The 15,977-nt window shown below is 49.4% G+C and overlaps 6 protein-coding genes across 6 annotated transcripts; 3 read left to right on the forward strand and 3 right to left on the reverse strand.

Moving 5' to 3' along the window:
• Positions 1-1,235: 1,235 nt before the first annotated feature.
• PICMEDRAFT_73601 (hypothetical protein) lies at positions 1,236-2,888 on the forward strand (the record flags this gene model as incomplete). Its single annotated transcript, XM_019164533.1, has 1 exon — positions 1,236-2,888. The coding sequence occupies one exon, from the start codon at positions 1,236-1,238 to the stop codon at positions 2,886-2,888; it is 1,653 nt and encodes a 550-aa protein (XP_019017241.1).
• Positions 2,889-3,185: 297 nt separating this feature from the next.
• On the reverse strand, positions 3,186-4,789 carry PICMEDRAFT_153194 (hypothetical protein). Its single transcript, XM_019160766.1, has one exon. It carries the CDS (start codon positions 4,414-4,416, stop codon positions 3,208-3,210), a length of 1,209 nt encoding a protein of 402 aa, XP_019017242.1. The 5' UTR covers positions 4,417-4,789; the 3' UTR covers positions 3,186-3,207.
• A 2-nt stretch (positions 4,790-4,791) lies between these two features.
• Positions 4,792-6,075, reverse strand: PICMEDRAFT_35390 (hypothetical protein; the record flags this gene model as incomplete). The annotated part of the gene is made up of 1 exon (XM_019162942.1): positions 4,792-6,075. The coding sequence occupies one exon, from the start codon at positions 6,073-6,075 to the stop codon at positions 4,792-4,794; it is 1,284 nt and encodes a 427-aa protein (XP_019017243.1).
• Positions 6,076-6,393: 318 nt separating this feature from the next.
• On the forward strand, positions 6,394-10,062 carry PICMEDRAFT_17340 (hypothetical protein). Its single transcript, XM_019161553.1, has one exon. The coding sequence runs from the start codon at positions 6,413-6,415 to the stop codon at positions 9,998-10,000; it is 3,588 nt and encodes a 1,195-aa protein (XP_019017244.1). The 5' UTR covers positions 6,394-6,412; the 3' UTR covers positions 10,001-10,062.
• A 320-nt stretch (positions 10,063-10,382) lies between these two features.
• PICMEDRAFT_59682 (hypothetical protein) lies at positions 10,383-12,017 on the forward strand (the record flags this gene model as incomplete). The annotated part of the gene is made up of 1 exon (XM_019163380.1): positions 10,383-12,017. One exon carries the CDS (start codon positions 10,383-10,385, stop codon positions 12,015-12,017), a length of 1,635 nt encoding a protein of 544 aa, XP_019017245.1.
• A 241-nt stretch (positions 12,018-12,258) lies between these two features.
• Positions 12,259-15,894, reverse strand: PICMEDRAFT_34718 (hypothetical protein; the record flags this gene model as incomplete). Its single annotated transcript, XM_019162901.1, has 2 exons — positions 12,259-15,113; positions 15,168-15,894. 2 exons carry the CDS (start codon positions 15,892-15,894, stop codon positions 12,259-12,261), a joined length of 3,582 nt encoding a protein of 1,193 aa, XP_019017246.1.
• Between the last annotated feature and the right edge of the window lie 83 nt (positions 15,895-15,977).

The raw sequence follows: 15,977 nt of genomic DNA on the forward strand, positions 1-15,977 counted from the left end.
TTGGTGTGTATGTGTGTAAGTGTGAGTGTGTGTGTGTGACGAGTGAGTAGGAACACAGCCCGAACTATCTACCACACACGAAGGAGCAACTGACACCCGTTCAAACAGCAGGGAGGCCTACACCACGGTATTTATAACACCACAGAAACACACTCCGCCTCCCCCACCCACCACAGCATATCCGTTAAGCACAGGTGAATCCATCACACCTGCCTTTAGGGACACATCGGCACGCCCTACTGCCTCCACGGACTTTGTCGCTGTTGTTTGACGTGCAGGGCACGGGGCCTCTGTGTCTAAAGGCCCCGCTGATAAGGAGGGAAACGGTGCAGGCGATGCAGGGATGCCAACGTCCCTTAAGTGCCTCGGCTGTGTCGCTGCAGAGGGCAGCCCACGCCGACACCGCAGCCAGGACATACACTGCTGCAAACGGCAGCACACAGCGAGAATGCCACAGGAGGAAAACCAGCTGCCGACGCGTCGGCAGCATATCTTGTCACGTGCGCTCATTCCCAAAAATCAGCCGCCGACGCGTCGGCGAAGGGCTTGAAGCCCTCCTTTGGTCACGTGCGCTTCCCCCGCACACCATGGCGCCTGCACTGGCGTCCAAGACGCCAGTGCAAATCGATAAGCCGGCCTCTCATCTCCATGTCTAACTCCTTCCGGCCGCGTGCCCATCGCCCATCGCTGCGCCATTGTGGTTGCGGTTTACTCGACTGGGCCCAGGAAAACCGAACCCCGGCCCGGGCGCCAGCTAATCCGCCGCCATGCCCCGCCCCGCCCAGCCATGGTGGCCACGCCCCGCCAAGCCGTGGTGGCGACGCCCCGATAAGATGGGAGACGCCCAGCGTGGAAAAAAGGCTCGTTATGCGTACTGTGCTTGGCCTCGCGCACGTGACTTTTTCGTCGTGGTTCTCTGCCACACTGTCTGTAGATCTCCACAGTTTGTCTGCCGCTCCTCTCCTGGAGAAAGCTCCCCGTTTGTCTGCCGGATAAGGCTATCGGATTGATGATATCGCCATGGGTGTCACTGGCGATGCCATCTGCAAAGGTGGTTGAATTTTTTTTTCCAGCTAGGCCCTCTTTATATAAATATGCCATGGATTGCCTGTAAAAAATTTGATTCTGAATAGGTGGATCAGAGGCTGTAGATGGTGTTAGATTCGGTTTCTTGTTGTGCATCTCTCACATCGTATTGCTACGGTTCTGACCACGGCATACACTAAGCAGTCACGATGGCAACCGAAGACCTGTCCGACTCGTCGTCGTTCAACGAGCAAGACCTCATCAAGGGACACGAAGTAGACAGCTTCCAACAGTCGATCCTCTCGGAGGACGAGGCTCCCGACTCCGCAAACAACCCTTTTTTGAACGAAAAATTCCGGGAAAAGTACGTGAACCTCTACGAGGATGCGCAGTACGAGTGCCGTGGGAAGTTCGACCCGTACTTCAAGTGGTCGAAACAGGCACAGAGAAAACTAACTTTCAAGCTGGACTTCCGGGTCACGTTTCTTGCATGCATCTTCTTCTCGGCTTTGCAGTTGGACAGAGGCAATTTGGCGCAGGCTGTGTCGGACAACCTCCTTGAAGACTTGAACATGAACACCAACAACTACAACACGGGTATGACGATCTTCTACGTCTGCTTTCTTGCTGCGGAGTTGCCTTCGCAGCTAGTCTCGAAGAGATTGGGGGCGGATGTCTGGATCCCTATCCAGATCACCTCTTGGTCCATTGTCACCATCTGTCAGTTTAGGCTCACCGGAAAGGGCAGCTTCTACGCCTGCCGGGCGTTGCTTGGATTCCTGGAAGGCGGTTTCATCCCTGACTTGGTTTTGTGGCTCTCCTACTTCTACACCAGTGCGGAGTTGTCCATCAGACTCTCCTTCTTCTGGACGGCGATGTATGCGACCACTATTGTGAACTACTTGATTGCCTACGGTATCCTACACATGAGTGGTGTCCATGGTAGAGCTGGCTGGGCATGGCTCTTCTTGATTGAAGGTTTCATCACCTTGGCTATCGGTATCTCTGCATTCTTCTTGATGGTTCCTTCGGCTGTCCAGACCGGCAAGCCATGGAACAAGAACGGGTGGTTGACTGAGGAGGAGCAGAAGATTGTTGTGAACAAGATCTTGAGAGACGACCCTTCCAAGGGTGACATGCACAACAGACAGGGCTTGTCTTTGAAAATGCTTTTCCAGGCTTTGTGCGACTGGCACTTGTGGCCAATCTACTTGATTGGTATCTGTGCCTATATTCCAGAAAATACAATCACGGCCTACCTAACGTTGGTGTTGCGGGACATGGGCTTCAGCACTTTCCACACGAACTTGCTATGCATTCCGTACAACTTTCTCAAGATTATTGTTCTTATTGTGGTGACGTATTTCAGTGAGCGCATCACGAACATTTTCGGCACTGCGTTGATCCAGCCGCTCTGGGTGGTGCCTTTAGTTGGTATTTTGAGATTCTGGAAAGGGAGTTTGGTCAATCACTGGGGGACATATGTGGTTTTGACAATCATGTTGGCCGACCCTTACATCCACGCCATGATGGTTTCTGCATGTTCGAGAAATTCGCAGAGCATCAAAACGAGAACGGTTTCGGCGTCGCTGTACAACATGTTTGTGCAAGCCGGTAGTATCATATCGTCAAACATCTATCGTACGCCGGACAAACCACTATACCATGCTGGTAACTCCGTCTTGTTTGCGTTTGGGTTGGCGATGTTCCCTATTTTGATTGGCACAAAACTCTTCTACATGTACCTCAACAAGAGACGGGACAAGATCTGGAGCGCCATGAGCCAAGAGGAGCGTGATAACTACATTACGACAACAACCGACAGCGGTTCCAGTAGATTGGACTTTAGATTTGCGCATTGACTTTCTTTCTATTCTTCTTTTTCTTTAAACTTTTTCTTTAAACTTTTCACTTTCTCTATATATCCGTTCAAATTATTCCACTTTCGCCTAAAAAAAAACAAAAAAAACAGGGCTCTGGGGTTCGCCATGACTCTTTTGAAATGGCCCACGGTTTCGGGAGACCGACACCTTCGTACTTAAGGGCGCTAAAAACTGTACATCCGGAGTCGGAGTCCCTGTCTGGAACCTACAGAAAGAGCACTTTCAAGCCAGTAAAAACATTAGAAGGTTATAAAGTTAGATATTCTATATCTGCGGGAGCGTTTATTCATTCGTTGGATCATTTTGGGGCGGAGATGACCTTGTCGTAGTACTCCGCGGGCGTCAAGCCGACAAAGTAGTCGGTGAGGGCGATGTTCTTCTCCTCGGCCTCCGGGGTCCAGTTCTCGTACTCCTGCTCGGACTCGACGGGTCTCTCGGCAAGGGAGGTGATTCTGAAGGCGTGTCTGATCTCGTCCGTGTCCCAGTCGTTGGTGGCGGTGTGGAGAACACGTCTGTTGTCCCAGATGACCACGGTGTCGGCGTCCCAGTTCATCCTCACGTGGGCGTCAAGACAGGACTCGATGTGGTTGAGGAGGAACAGCAGCAAGTTGTCGCTCTCCTCCACCTTGAGACCGAGGATTCTTCTGGAGAAGCTCTTGTTGATGAACAAGCCCTTTCTCTTGAGCACCGGGTGGTATCTGACCAAGGGGTGGATCGAGTCCACGGGGTCCTTTCTCTCGATGCCGCCCGTGAGCTTGGCGTAGTAGGCCTGGTCCTTCGAGGTGTGCAACACCTTCAAGCCCTCCAACTTCTGCTTCATGAAGGGCGAGAGTCTGTCGTAGGCCTCGAACATGTCGAGGAACTGCGTGTCGCCGCCGGAGTTGCCGCTCTGCAACATGGCGAAGAGCGTGATTCCCGGAGGCTGGTTCTCGTACGTCACGTCCGAGTGCCACGCGATGTTGTGGAGCTTGTTGGCGAACACCTTGGCCTGCTCCTCGGCAGAGCCCCTTCTGAACACGAGGTGGAACTCCGGCTGGTGGAGCGGAGCGCCCGACGTCGGATGCACGTGAAGCGGGCCGAAGTACTCCCCCCACTTCTTGAGCGTGTCGAAGCTCTCGAACTTGAGGTCCTGGTTTCGGAACGCAATCACGCCGCGCTGCTCCACCAAGAGCGCAAGGTCGTCCTTCTGCTTGTCCGACAGCTTGCTGAGCTGGATCCCGTCCACCTCGAGCCCCAGCTTGGGCGTCACCTTTCTCACCGACACGTTCTTGTCGCCCGTGAGCGACTGGAACGTTGGGTCGGCGAAGAGCGCCCGGTCCGTGTGGCGGAACGGCTTGGGGTTTTCAAACGCGTGGTCGTCCTTCACGTCCCACGTAGGCGCCCACTCGGGGTGGTCCAGACGCTCCAGGTTGTCTGCCGACACTGTGAGGATGCCGTCCTTCTGCGCGTCGCTGTCGTTGTGGAAGTGGATTGCTTCGTCGTACGTGATGCTGCCTAGCGTGGTCATCGTTGCTGCGGTTGGTTCTGTTGCTATAGAGAGAAGTACACAGGCAAGCACAGGCAAGCACACCGATCCGGCCTACCGCAAGACCCAGGGGAGACCGCACCCGCTTTTTATAAAACCCCAGCAGTAGCACAAGCAGGCCACTCCACCATCCACCGTCGGCGTCTGCACATCAGCCGCTGTTTCCAAGACTGTCTGACCGCTCGAATCGCACGACACTGCTCGTCATCTGTGCAGTTGCCACCCCATCCCGTGTCTCTCCTTCTGTTGCCTCGTCCTGCTTCCAGTGTGGCGCCCTGTGCTGTGGCTCGGACCGGACTTGCGGCAGCAGCGCGCCACAGCGGCTGCCGCGATAAGATAACGGCGCAGCCGGCGCGCCTAAAACTCCAGCGACGGCTCATCGCCATCGGGCTCGGCCTCGGCCTCGTCCCCGCTGCCGCGCGCGCGCTTGCGGCGCGGCTCGTCCTTCAGCAGCCCGCTTACGTACGCCCGGAACAGCTCCACCCCGGGACGCAGCCCCGTGTTGCGCCACTGCAGCTCGTCCTGCGCAAACAGCCCGTGGACACTCGGGGCGTCGGCAAACGGGTCGAAGTCACGCACAGCCGGGTCGAAGGGCACACACACGCGGCCCGTGCCCGGGTGCACGCAGAAGGGCGCCTTCAACAAGTGGTTGGGCTGGCGCGTCACCTCGACGTCCAGCCGCGGGTACAGGGTGGCGAGAATGGTCTCCTTGCGCCAGTCCACAAGATCAAACGACGCGACGGCCAGGTCGGCGTAGAGCGTGCCCACGTCCAGCCAGCGGTCCATGCTGGTGGTGTGCGGGTGTGCGCGCCAGCGCGCCAGCAGGGCCTGGCGCAGGCGCAGGTCCGGGATGGTGTTGGCGAGCGCGGCCGCGGCGTCCGGGGCGTCCCAGGTGCCCTGCTCCTTGAGCACGACGTCGACAAAGTGGGTCTTGAGCAGGCCCAGGGAGCGCTCCACGTGCGGGTGGTAGGGCTTCTTCATGCCGTAGACGCCGCTGTTGGGGCCGGCGGCTCGGCTCTTCTTGCCGCCGCTGAGCACGTCCAGGTACTCCACAAAGGCGCGTCGGCCGTTTTCGCGCAGCGCGCGCATGCGCGGGTCGCTGATCCAGCAGTGGACGCCGCGTCGGCCAGAGAAGACCCAGACGCGGTGGCGCACGCCGAAGTCGTGGCGCAGCGCCGCGTCGACGACGGCGACGGCGAGGGTGACGAACTTCCAGCATTTGCGACAGATGGCGGTGCCACGGCAGCAGGTGCGGACGTCGTCGTAGTCGGTGAGGTCGATGTCGAGCACAAGCTCCTTGGCCAGGGGCCGCATGAGGCTCTTGGCGACGGTCTTGCGGTTCTTGGGCTCGACCGAGTAGACGGCGCCCACCTCGAACCGGGTCGGGTTGGCCCGCACCACCTTGTTTTTGAACTCGGCGGCGTCCTGGAAGGACAGGTAGCGCTGGTAGGCGCCGTTCTGGTGCTCGAAGGCGAACTCGCGGTGCGTGAAGTCGTCGGTGGGCACGCGGGCGTGCGCCAGCCACTGGAAGAGCAGGTTGAAGGGCACGAAGTTCTCGTAGTAGTGCCGCATGTCTGTCTCGGTGGGCCTGTGGGCGACGATGCTGTCGCCGGCGGGTTCGCCGCAGTCGGGCGTGGTCATGGCGTGTGTGGGTGTGTGGGTGTGGTTGCCGCAGCGGTCCTGGGGCAGGAGAAGGGCCGGCAGAGGCACAGGTGGCCGCAGCCGAGCCTGTTGTAGATGGAGGAGGCACGGAGCCTTGTGTCAAACGCGTCGCTGTCTCATGTCGCCAAGCGCGTGGGGTCTCGGAAAAACCCAACCCGCGCCGATCGCCCCGGTTTTGCGTCCCCCCCCCCCCTCACGCCGGGCTCATCCTTTTCCGAACATGAATCCTGGCTCATCCAGAATGAAAAGGGAAATCGGCCACACAGACCCTCCCTTCTGGCCCGGAACACCACCACAGAACGCCCCGCCCGCAGCAATGAACCTCAACAACTTTAGCCAGGGCGGAGGCGGCGCCTCCGCCTCCGCCAGCAACATCCCGGCCAAGTACGGGTCCGTACAGAGCTCCACCAACTCCACCCACAGCTTCAGCTACAACCACAGCTACGGCGCAGGCGCACACTCCAACTCGCCGTCCAAGTCCGCCCTCCACGGGCTTGCCATCTCCTCGCACCCGTCGTCGCAGCAGCCTTCGCCGGCCTACTCCGCAGACACGGGCAGACGACCGAGTGCAAACGTGTCCAGGATCTCCTTCTTGTACAACAACTCCTTCATGGGCCACGGCGCCGGCGGCGCCGGAGGCGCCGGAGGCAGCAGCGGCAGCGGCGACATTACCAGCACATCGAACTCCCTCTCGAATATACCCGCCAGTGCGCACCCGCCGTTGCTGCGGCTCAACTCCGTACCGGAACGCTCCCGTTTCCAGGCCGCCAACGAGATCTTGGCCTGCGACCGCTCTTGGGAGACCCCGAACTTGGTTGCCATCGCCACGCCGAGAAACTTGCAGCTCCTCAAGGTGTCCAACTCCGACATCAGCCTCGAAACAGACCTTTCCATGAAACCACCCGGCAGAACCAAAATCGGCACCATCAGCGACCTCGCCTTCGGCCACCAGCAGTACGGCAGATACGTAGCTGCAAGCACCATCACGGGCTCCATCCACCTGTACAACCTTGACAGGGGAGCCCGCATGAAAAACACCCTTTCGGGCCACCAGCGGGCCGTCAACTCCATTAGCTTCAACACCATTGCCCCGCACTTGCTCGCCTCGGGCTCCCAGGACGGCAAGATCCTCATCTGGGACCTCAAGGCTAGTAACTCCAAGCCCTCCTTGTCCTTGTACTGCAACGCCGACGCAGTGAGGTGCAATTCTTTTAGCCCGAAAAAGGCCAATGTCTTGGCAGCCGTCTTCGACTCTGGAGTGGTGGAAAAATGGGACTTGAGGAAGACCAATACCTGGGAGAAGAGAATCAACGCACACACGGGTCCGGCCCTCTCTGTGCATTGGCATCCCGAACTCGACTACATCGTCACCGGTGGAAGAGATAAGCAACTGCAAGTCTGGAACATGGGCTCTAATGCAGATTGCCGTGAGCCTTCTCATGTCATTAACACCTCGGGCCCTATCTATAAAGCCAAATGGTGCAAAGGGAGGGGAAACGGCTCCATAATGAATACAGATATCGCAGTCTCATTTTTCAACGATGACCCCTGCGTTCAAATCTGGAATTTGAACAGAAAGTACATCCCGAAAGCTATCATATCCGGTCACTCGGCACCCATCACCCACATCGTCTGGAGAACCCCAAAAAACCTCATCAGCTGCTCTAAGGACAAGTTACTGATCCAGTATGATGTCACCAAGGAACCTAATTTCATTGACAAAATACCTACAGGAGCTTTTGCCTGGAATCCAAGTGAAAAGAACGACTTCGTTTTTATCAAACAGAAAAAATCACAGTTTGAAGGGCCTTTCACGCATACACGCCCAACACAACTAGGTGAGCTCAATACAGTCGAAGAGGTGGACTTGGTAACTAATAGCAGTACCTCTACGAATATGAGTGCTCAAAGCTCCATGATAGCAACAGCCCCGGAAAATGGGATGCAAATGTACGAAATGATTAGTACCTCTCCGGGAGGCCATTCACCCACCTTGGCATCATCATTGAAGCTGCAACGTCAACAACCACCAACAAGGCAACCATCTTTCATGAAACCTGTTCCAAAATGCCTGCCTCCACCAGCATGGGTAACTCCAGTCCATGTCCCCTTACCCTCTAATAACACAGAAAAATTTAAGTTCTTGTCAACCCATTATATGATCAAAGTTCCAGAAGGATCGGACATTACTGAAGTTTGTGAATACAATTCCATGCTTGCTGCATCTGTTGGCTACTTCAGGGATTCCCAAACGTGGAAAACAATCAAAGTGGCCATCCTCCTAGAGTTCGAGGAAAAGAACGATGCAGAGATTGAATCGAAGCTGCACCAGTTTGAATTTCACAAGATAGATCAACTGAGTAGATCAGATAGCCGCCTTGGAACTTCGTATGGATCAGAGAGCGATATCATGAAAAGAGTGGGAAGCGAGCTGTCAGGCTCTTACATTAGCGAAGTAATTAGCACCAACGACAAGCCTACCACCGAAGCGAATTTGGTTAAGTATGATGAAAGTGCGATAATCGACGATGAAGATGAAGATATTGAAGAGAAGGAGCAGGAAGAGGAGCAGGATGAAAAGGACAATCAAAAAGAACAAGAAAATCAAAAGGAGAAACAAGCGAAGGAGAGAGAGCACGAGCAGAAACAAGTGCAAGAGGACAAGCTTCGACTAGAAAAGAAAGAAAATAGTTTTGACGGTAAGCTTTTGGAAAGTGAGATGCTCGTCGAGGATGACGACAAGAAAGTAGATGAAAATGATACCATAATTATTTCTTCTGCTAAAAATAGTCACAATGGCGTCGGAGACAGCACTATCAACCTTGACGGGAAACCCAACGAGCAGAGCAAAATAGGAGTTCCAAATGGAAGTGTCGAAACAGCGAATTCTTTCAAACAACATCAAGAGAACAGACCACTGCTGCCGTCACAGATTAGCCCTATCGAAATTGAGGCCAAGATCAGAAGACAGCGGGGTGAGTCCATGGCTCGGCAATACAGGTACTCCTTCACAGGATCGTCTGTTGATATGGACGATGAGAAGTCGGGTTCGCCAATGTCGTTGTCGTGCTCCCCTCTGATTCATAAATCACGCAGCAAGTTGATGATGTCACTGAAAAACTCCGGCAGTGAGGAAGTCTCTTTGAACATTGGAAAAAGTGTGGAAACGAGATTTAGCAGAATTTCCGATAGCAAGAGTCAGTTGACTGCGATCTTGAAAGAGAGCAACAAGATGACCAACCTCACTTCTGGTGCTGGGAACTCCAGCGATCCACACCCATCACGCGAGAACAGTACCAACCAATATCATACACACGACAAGCTGACTGTTCCTTGGAACCCGGCAGACTTGATAAAGTATGCTTCCCAGTACAGCGCCGACCAAGGTGATGTGTTGATGTGTGCCACTCTTGCATTGCTCTTCGAACAGCTTTATCCGAGCTCGGTAACATTCGAAAAGGCGGAGGAGTGGATTTACTTGTACCACGAGTACTTGCTACGCTGCGGATACTTCAGCAATGCGGCCACAGTGCTGCGGATTGCCTCCGAGACACACGACTGCTTCACTAAAGTCGGTCAGACAAAAACCTCAGTTCGACTACTCTGCTGCCACTGCGGCAAGCCGCTTTTAAACGACGAAAGCAAAGAGTCATTCAACAACAGGGCCCTCAAACAGAGTAAAGGAGAAGATCTCGAGATGCACAAAAACGACTTTGGCTTCTGGTACTGCGACAAGTGCCGTAAACTTCAAGGCGGATGCTGCTACTGCGCCGAGCCCATCAAGGGCAACACCGTTGCGTTAGTAGGATGTGGCCATGAAGGTCATTTTGGCTGCTTCAGGACGTGGTTTGTCGACCAAGGCGAGTCCGAATGTCCGGCGTGTGGTGCCCTCTGTGTGAAATAGTGACATGTAATAATTTTTTAACAATTTGTAACAATGTACATTTTCTTATTGCAATCGGCCCTCATCAACACCGCTTTGGGAGGCTGCTCCGAAAGGCAAAAAATTAGCCCCAATCCGCTGAGCACGAATGAATGGCTGGGTTGTGCGGGACGAGTGTGAGGGAGAAAGGCACCGATAGGAGGCGGTTATCGGAAATTGTCTCTTTCCTTTTGGCCCTCCCTTTCTTTGTTTCAATGAATTGTTTAGCCAGGTAACGAATTGCTCTGTTTTCGCAACAGTATACAGTTTGTTTCAATTTCTTTCTCACAACCATACACACACACACCCTCTTTCACACATTTAAAACAAATTGAGTCCATAAGTTACTAAAAAGAGACACAAGATGAAGCTCTCAAACACCTTGGCAGTATCCCTCGGTGCCTTCCTCTCACTATCAAATGCCGCCTTCTTAGGCCAAGCAGGCCAGGAACCTCTCAGATTGGATAAGATTGACGTCAAAACTCCTTTCAACTCAATCGTGGACAAGGCTAAGACCTTGTTGCAGCAGGTTGGTGAGGCCACGGGCCAGGACATCAGCAAGTTGGACGACTCCATCAAACAGGCATGGTCTGAGATGGAAATCAAGTTTCCTCAGACGATGAAGAACATGAAGCTCACATCCGACCCTGTTTACAAGATTGCCAAGAAGCCGGATTCTTTTTGGGATTTCCACGTTGCCAACAACAAGTTCTCCGACTACAAGTTGAGAGTGAAGAAGACAGATCCTGGTGCCTTAGGTGTTGACCACACCAAACAATACTCGGGTTATTTGGACGTGGAGTCCGAAGACAAACACTTTTTCTACTGGTTCTTTGAGAGTAGAAATGACCCTAAGAACGACCCTGTCGTTTTATGGTTGAATGGCGGTCCAGGCTGCTCATCCCTTACGGGCTTATTTTTCGAATTGGGATCTTCTGCGATTGACAAGGACTTAAATCCTGTGTTCAACCCTTACTCATGGAACTCCAATGCTTCCGTTATTTTCCTAGACCAACCAGTTAACGTTGGTTACTCATACTCTTCCTCTTCGGTGTCCGACACTGTTGCGGCAGGTAAAGATGTCTATGCTTTCCTTGAGCTTTTCTTCCAACAATTCCCAGAATACAACGGTTTACCATTCCACATTGCTGCAGAATCTTACGGTGGTCACTACGTTCCCGTTTTTGCTTCGGAAATTCTCTCACACGCTGATCGATCTTTTGATCTTACTTCCGTTTTGATAGGTAATGGCTTGACCGACCCTCTTACCCAATATCCTGAATATGAAAAGATGGCATGTACTGACGAGTCAGGTTACAAGCCTGTTTTAGACGAAGCTGAATGTGAAGGTATGCTTGCCAATTTGCCAAGATGTCTATCATTTATTGAGTCCTGTTACGAATCCGAGTCCGTCTTCTCTTGTGTTCCTGCCTCAATTTACTGTAATAATGGTCAAATCGGTCCTTATCAAAAGACTGGTAGAAACGTTTACGATGTCAGAAAGATGTGCGAAGGATCCTCATTATGCTACAAGGGATTAGAGTACATTGATGGATATTTGAACCAAGAAGAAGTCAAGGAGAAGTTAGGTGCTGAGGTTGAAACTTATGAATCTTGTAATTTTGACGTCAACAGAAACTTCTTGTTTGCCGGTGACTGGATGAAGCCTTACCACAAGAACGTTATCAATCTTTTGGAACAAGACTTACCAGTTTTGATTTACGCAGGTGATAAGGATTTCATTTGCAACTGGTTGGGTAACAAGGCTTGGACTAACGAATTGGAATGGTCCGGCAAGGCCGACTTCAGTAGTGCTAAAACTTTAGAACTCTTATCTGATGATGGTAAGAAGCAGATTGGTGAGGTTAAAAACTTCGAACATTTTACTTTTGCAAGAATGTTTGATGGTGGCCATATGGTTCCTTACGACCAACCTAAGGCATCTTTGACCATGTTTAACAGATGGATTTCTGGAGATTTTACTCTCGGAACAAAATAACTGGCTTTCATATCGTTTTAACTTTGAACCAGGCTGTTATTTCTATTATTTTTACTCGTACTTTTTTTCTTGGGGGTTAATGTATACAACTTTTTTTTAATCCTATAATTTCTTCACATACACTTGAATTTCACTATAACTGCAACGGCGACACAGCATAAGAATGAGTGTTAAACATTGCAGAAATTGCAGAATCGCAAATCCATTTTATCAAGAGCTTACTTGGAGTGCAGAAACTATATCATCTAAACTCCGGATTTAAGACCCATCCTTTCTTCTCTTTATCCCAGGAACATATACTCTTCAGCATATTTCTCACCACCTTTACTGTCTTCTCATCCGAAAGATCAACATCCAGATGCTCAAGTATTTGACTGGACTTGCTGAAATTTCCATCAACACCAGCCATGTAACTGCTTAATTGCGTTATCAAGGTTTGTGATTGCGAGGCAGGACGCTTGTTAGTCGCCTCTTTCTTTGCTCTTAAATTGGCAAGAATAGAGTTAGATGAGGCAGGGCTGGAAGATCTCTCCGAGAAAGGGGTTTGACTTTGAGGGAGTTTCCGTCTCTTACTATTGTTAACGCTATTGAACTTTCCTGCAGCCCCAAATTTTCCAGTCCATGTGGGGACTGCAAAATTGCTTTTTTTAGTCAGACTCCGACTTTCTTTTAAGGCCGCAACGGCGTCGTTGGCAATTCTTGTAGCTTCATTGTCAATTAAAGCCATGGATGAGGCTAATCCACTGTTGTAATTTCCCTTATCCAATATGGAATCATGCTCAACAGCAGAATGAATACCTGTCTTCTTAAAAATTTCAGACATGATGTTCTTTTCATTTCCGCCACTAGCTGATGAGTCTTGGGTTCTGCTATCGTCATCATCAAACATAGATTTTTCTCGCATTTGCTCGTCATTATATTCTTCTAATCCTGAAACACCAGCTAATCTGGTAGCCTTGAGGAAATCATCATCACCTTCGTCTTTAACTTCCGGTGATGCATGGGTATTAGATTTGTTGTTTGTCAATCTGGACTTAAACTTTGTTTTACGTTCCTTGATGCCATCGAATGTTTGTTCATCTGCACCAAACAAGTCTGCAGTTTCGGTTCCTTTTACATCATCATCACCTAAAGTGAAGAGATCATACATATCTGTCATCTTGAAAAATCGCTTCTGTTTAGGGTCCTTGAGAATCTTATTGGTTAGGAATTGTTTGAAGATTTGACGATGATAAATTTTTTCTTCTATTGAAGAGGCCATTATCAATCGATAAATGGCAACATCCTGCTTTTGACCTAGACGCCATGCCCGTTCTCTTGCCTGCATATCAGTAGAAGGATTCCAATCTGGATCGTATATGATTACTCTAGACGCACCCGTCAAGTTCACTCCCAAGCCACCTACTCTAGTGGTTAGCAAAAATACCTTATACTGAGGATTCAAGTTGAACTGGTCAACAAGACTTTGTCTTTGAATGATCGGAGTTGAACCATCCATTCTCATATACTTGTAACCTCCTTCACTACTCTCATTGAGCAGATCCAATAGTTGCTGCAAAATATTTAACATCTGCTTCGTTTGTGTAAAAATCAACGTTTTTCTATCTTCTCTTTTCCATAATTCTAATAGTGCCATCACTACTTGTATTTTTCCAGATTTTGAAGACAATTCTTCAATTGAGGGAAGCTTGGTGATCTTTTTGTCTTTGAGATTCAAATCCACCAAGTTTGGGTGATTGCATATTTTTCTTAACATGTCAATCCCAAATAGTGCGTTTCTTTTCCCCTCAAGTATTCTCTTTAGATCGGCAGAATCAATGAACTTCTTATATAGCCTTCTTTGCTCTGGTGTTAATTTGCAAAATAGTACCATTTCTGTCTTTTTGGGCAAATCCTTCGCAACATCAGTTTTAACCCTTCTTAAAAGGTATGGTGAAACCAAATCTTTCAAAACAACTGCACATTTGTAACCTGCCTGAACTTGAACGTTAGTTGCATTAGCATACCCTCCTAAATTAATAGGTACACAAAATTGCCTTTGAAAAACGGGTAAAGTGCCTAGCCTTCCAGGAAACACAAAATCAAACAAGCTCCACAACTCGATTAAATTGTTCTGAATAGGGGTACCTGATAGAATTATCCGATTGGGCGTCCTAAGTTGTTTACAAGTGATGGTTATGAAACTATCGGGATTCCTGATTTTGTGCCCTTCATCTAAAACAACGTACCCCCACTTTACCGGTATTAAATACTTAGCATACATTCTAACCCCAGCATAAGTTGTAATTAAAACGTGGCCATTTTTGACTACCTTCTCAACCAATTCTCTCACAACCTTATTATCTTTTGTTCTTCCGAGTGTTGGTACCGATCCGTAATCTTCATTCTCTAAGTCATAAAGATCTTCATCATCTTCATCGTCTTCAGCAGATCGTTTGTTACTCTTCGTTTTGGAAAGTCCTTCACCTATAGAATGAAGAATCACAGCTCTGAAAGGGGGCCACCAGCGGTGAAATTCGTTGCACCACTGTCTCAAAACTGTAGCCGGACATACAACAAGAATTGGACCCCTGAGATTTTGACTGTAATGTAAACCTGCAAGAAAGGATATCATCTGAATCGTTTTTCCCAATCCCATTTCATCTCCTATTATACCACCAGTTTTTTGATTATAAAGTTCAGATAACCACTGTACACAAGTTTTCTGGTAATCAAATAGACTAGGGAAGATATCACCCGGTAGTCTAAATTTATCATTCAAAATAGCATCTTTGATTGTTGGATGGGGTTTGTACCATTCTGGGACAGAAGGATCATCAACGTAATCTGGGGAGTTTTGCAGCCTCATAGCTGATCTTTGGCTTACCCAATTATTCAGTCTTTTTTCATAAAACGTTTCATTACCATCATCTAAATTGTCGATTATTAATTCATCAGTAGCAGATTTCTTTCTTCTCTTTTTCCTTTGGGTAACATCTATATCATCATCAGTATATATTTCATCAATAACTTCACTATCATCATCCATATCGTCACTGTTGATTTCATCGTAATCAATTTTGAAATCGCCATCATCGCCTTCTTCTTCCGCATCAGCTTTCATGATCTTGTGAGTTCTTTTCGCAGTTCGCCCACTGACAGACTTTTCACCTAAAAATTCTATGGACTCTAAATCGATTGAAGCTGGTTTATCTTTTTCATCCACAACCGCAATATTATTGAATCCAGGCATTATAAGATTCTTGTGGGTAGGGACTTGCATTCTGTCAGCATCATTGTTCTCCTCGATAAACGCATTTGCAGTACCAAATGCCGTAATTTTACCCGTACGTATAAGGTACTCTTCTCTAGTTTCTTCTGGAAGTTGTTGTGGTATGTTCGATTCTGCCGATTGTGTTTGAGTTACTGGTTGCATATTTCTTTTAAGCTTCTTCATTCTTTCCTTTATATCTTCAAGGTCTTTCAAGGACTGCATGATTTCATTTTCTTCCAATTCTTCTATCTGCACACCTATTCTTGTCTTTTCTGATATTTTCAAGTTAGGCTGGTGTAGTCTTTTTTGCAAGGTCAAAAGTTTTCCCTTGAACTTCAAGTACTTGTCGTTAGCTTTAGCCAATCTTTTTTCTTCTATCTCTAGTTCTTTCTCATATATCGCTTTATCTGCATCGTGTTCCACTTGTTTTTCAAAATCATTTTGGTCCAGAATTTTAATATTCAAATGTGCTAGTGCTCCGGGTTGATTCTGGTTATTACTATCCGCTTTATTCAAATCAGATAGTCTTTCTGCACTCTCCACACCCTTATCACCGGAGTATGACTCGTCCCCGGATTCCGCCTTCACATTTTCATTTAAAGTTAGTTTCCCATCCTCTTGCATTTTGCACGATACAAAAAGCTTGAAGCTTCAAAGAAAATATCTACTATTTAGCTTGTTAACCAAGCTTTCTGGGGAATCTTGGA

Source organism: Pichia membranifaciens (genome assembly GCF_001661235.1).
Source record: "Pichia membranifaciens NRRL Y-2026 unplaced genomic scaffold PICMEscaffold_4, whole genome shotgun sequence".
Lineage (NCBI taxonomy): Eukaryota > Fungi > Ascomycota > Pichiomycetes > Pichiales > Pichiaceae > Pichia > Pichia membranifaciens.